This window comes from Gekko japonicus, unplaced genomic scaffold, assembly GCF_001447785.1.
Source record: "Gekko japonicus isolate JY-2015 unplaced genomic scaffold, Gekko_japonicus_V1.1 scaffold3317, whole genome shotgun sequence".
NCBI classification, from domain to species: domain Eukaryota; kingdom Metazoa; phylum Chordata; class Lepidosauria; order Squamata; family Gekkonidae; genus Gekko; species Gekko japonicus.
In genome coordinates, this window is record NW_015162574.1 from 8,573 (window position 1) to 11,616 (window position 3,044).

At 45.7% G+C, this 3,044-nt stretch overlaps 1 protein-coding gene across 1 annotated transcript in view; it reads right to left on the reverse strand.

The window, feature by feature from the left end:
- Nucleotides 1–928: 928 nt before the first annotated feature.
- LOC107106303 (kynureninase-like) overlaps nt 929–3,044 on the reverse strand; it is a gene marked incomplete at its 3' end in the record, with an annotated part of 86,474 nt that continues 84,358 nt past the window's right edge. Inside the window, exon 4 of the mRNA XM_015406433.1 lies at nt 929–1,011. Coding sequence (XP_015261919.1) covers nt 929–1,011 — 83 coding nt within the window. The remainder of the gene's footprint in view (nt 1,012–3,044) is intronic.

Below are 3,044 nucleotides of genomic sequence, written 5' to 3' on the forward strand. Positions count from 1 at the left end.
GAGGAAGGTTTCAGCTTTTTCTGATCTGAGTGACAGGATACAAGTAATAAGATTAGTTTGAAGTCTTTATTACCTTAGGACACGTTGAGTAAATAATTACTTAAATATCTATGGTGCAGCCTATATTCTAAATGAAACAGAGTAGTGCCACATTACAAACTTCTTTAATTGTTTCAGGAATCTCCCTCTTGCAGTGTACACAAAAGCAATGGAACAGAATCAAAAAAGGCATGAAGCTCATTTTAAAAAATAATACATCAACTCAGGGGTAGTTTCGTAGAAAAAGAGCTAGGGGAACTCATTAGCATAACTCATTAGCATATGCCACACCCCCTGACATCAGGGGCCCGGCAGTGGCCCCACGTGCGCACAAACCTCTCCCTCCCCTCCAGGTCCCCCCGATGTGCGGATTTAAGCATCCGCACACCAGGGGGCGACTTGAGTATTAGATATATAGATGTCATCAAGGCAATGAGAGATCCAAACCAACATTCATGATGCTGGAACTGTCAGTCATCAACATACAATCAGATTTATCCACAGTAAATGCACCCTTATTTCCTATTTGTTGTGCATGCTCTGCATACTTCCCTCAAGGAGGCACTTCTATGACTTCTGAAAACAAAATGAAGATCACTAATTCATGGTGAGTTAAAAAGCCAAGTTTCTTTTGATTTCATACTTTTGAGGAAATAGTTTATGGTGATCCCAAAATTCCACACTGAAATTAGGTTTGTGATGCACAGTTGGTCTTACATTACTAACTATACTAAATCTATGAAATCCCTTCAAAGCTTTAAAGTACAATGTTACATCACATAGTTACTGACACAGTATCAATAGCAGGCATGAATACTAGCGAGATTGGACTAGAAATGCTATGATGTGGAATTTAAAAAGTACAAGTGTTTCAAAATATTGTTCTTACCGACAATATCAGCCATAAATTTGACAATGCACTCATCTCCAAAAATCCAAGGACGCTCACCATTCGTATGACCGTAGACACCCCTGAAAAAGAGAATGGAGAAAATTCATACAACTCTCTTTTGTCTGGTTCTAACAGCAAAGGCACAAATCTCATTTTGGAGCTGGAAGAACATAAGGAATTTTATTATATTACGTGTGCTCATAACAAGAAAGCAATATAATGTCCATTATGCAGTGCAGTTTCCAAAATATTATTTATTATTTTATTTATTTATTAAATTTGTATCCCGCCCTTCCAACATGGGCTCAGGGCGGCGAACATAGAGGCAAATGCCATGCATAAAACAATAAACAATCATCTCTCCCTTATAATAATTGAATAGCAATGTTCTATTTCGCAACATTCTAAATTTGGCCCCTTTAGTGTTAGGCCGGAAAAACTGCCACTCAGAAGACACTGGCTGGGTTGACTGGATGCTTTGTGCAGTCCCGCCCAGCGTTCCAAGGTTATTTGCATATGGAAGCTGATTGGACTACACTCCATTCCACACCTCAAACTCACCCCCCCCGCAAGGCAGTTGGGATTTTCAGTTGCATAACATCCCTCATAGGGGAGAGGAGAATGATGTCAGCTGCCCTTTCCCTAGGCAGAGGCTGTGGGGGGGGGGTTGTAAAACTTAAGACAGACAGGCAGATAAAGGTTGGCTGATGGTTGCCAGGAAAGGACATAGAAGAAGAGAAGAAGAGATTGGATTTATACCCCGCCCTTCACTTGGAGTCTCAGAGCGGCTTACAAACTCCTTTCCCTTCCCCTCCCCACAACAGACACCCTGTGAGGTGGGTGGGGCTGAGAGAGCTCTTGACACAAACTTCTCTTTTTCAAGGACAGCTGTGCCAGAGCTTGTGACTTACCCAAGGTCACATCAGCAGGTGAAAGTGGAGGAGTGGGGAATCAAACCCAGTTCTCCCAGATTAGAGTCTGTGCACTTAACCACTACACCAAACTGGCTTTGGGAGTAGTGGTTAAGTGCCAACTCCAGGTTGCCAACTCCAGGTTGGAAACTTCCAGGATATTTTAGGGATGAAGCCTGCTGAGGGTGGGGTCTGAGGAGGAGGAGGAAGAGGGGGACCTCAGACAGATACAATGCCATACTGCCCACACTCCAGACAAGCTGTTGCCAGTCTCCAGGTGACAGCTGGAGAGATCTTAAAGCTTTGGTGCTAATTCAAACTGTTGCAATTTATCGACAGAGTAGTGTTTTGGAAAATCTTGAGGAATTGTTTGGTGCATTTACGATGGGGCTCCTGGGGAACTATTGTTGCCAATCTTGGCCCAGCAGCCATCAAACCATTCTCTTCAACCCCCTGCTGTGCAGCTGACTTCCCCCTAGGGTTGCCAATCTCCAGGTGGGACCTGGAGATCTCCCACTGCTACAATTGATCTCCAGATGACAGAGATCAGTTCCCCTAGAGAAAATGACTGCTTTAGGAGGGTAGACCCTATGACATTATACCTGCTGAGTCCTTCCGCCCCCCCCCGCCCAATGCTGCCCTCTACAGAATCCACCCCCCAAACCTCCAGGTATTTCCCTCCTTAGAGCTGGCAACCCTACATTCCCCTCAGTGCCTGTTGGTAGGCAACTAAGCTTGGTCCTGTCACCTACTTTGGCCTTTGGGAGAAAACACATTGGGGCCAGTCCTGATAGGGTTGCCAACTCCAGATGGGAAATTCCTGGAGATTTGAGGGATGGAGCCTGAAGAGGGTGAGGTTTGAGGAGGGGTGGGACCTCAGACAGGTACAATGCCATAGACTCCACCCTCCAAACCACTCAGTCCCTCATGGGGAACCATTGTTGCCAATCTCCAGGTGAGGGCTGGAGAGCACTCAGAATTACAACTGCTCTGCAGAAGGGAGGGCAGAAGTCAGCTGAAGTCAAAGGGGCAGATAATGGTAGGTTGATGGTTAGCTGGGAAGGAGATGGGGTTGCCAACTACATGCTGACAAATTCCTGGGGATTTGAGGGGTGGAGCCTGGAGAGGGTGGGGTTTGCAGAGGGGTGGGACCTCAGACAGGTAGAATGCCATAGACTACACCCTCCAAACCAGCCACTTTG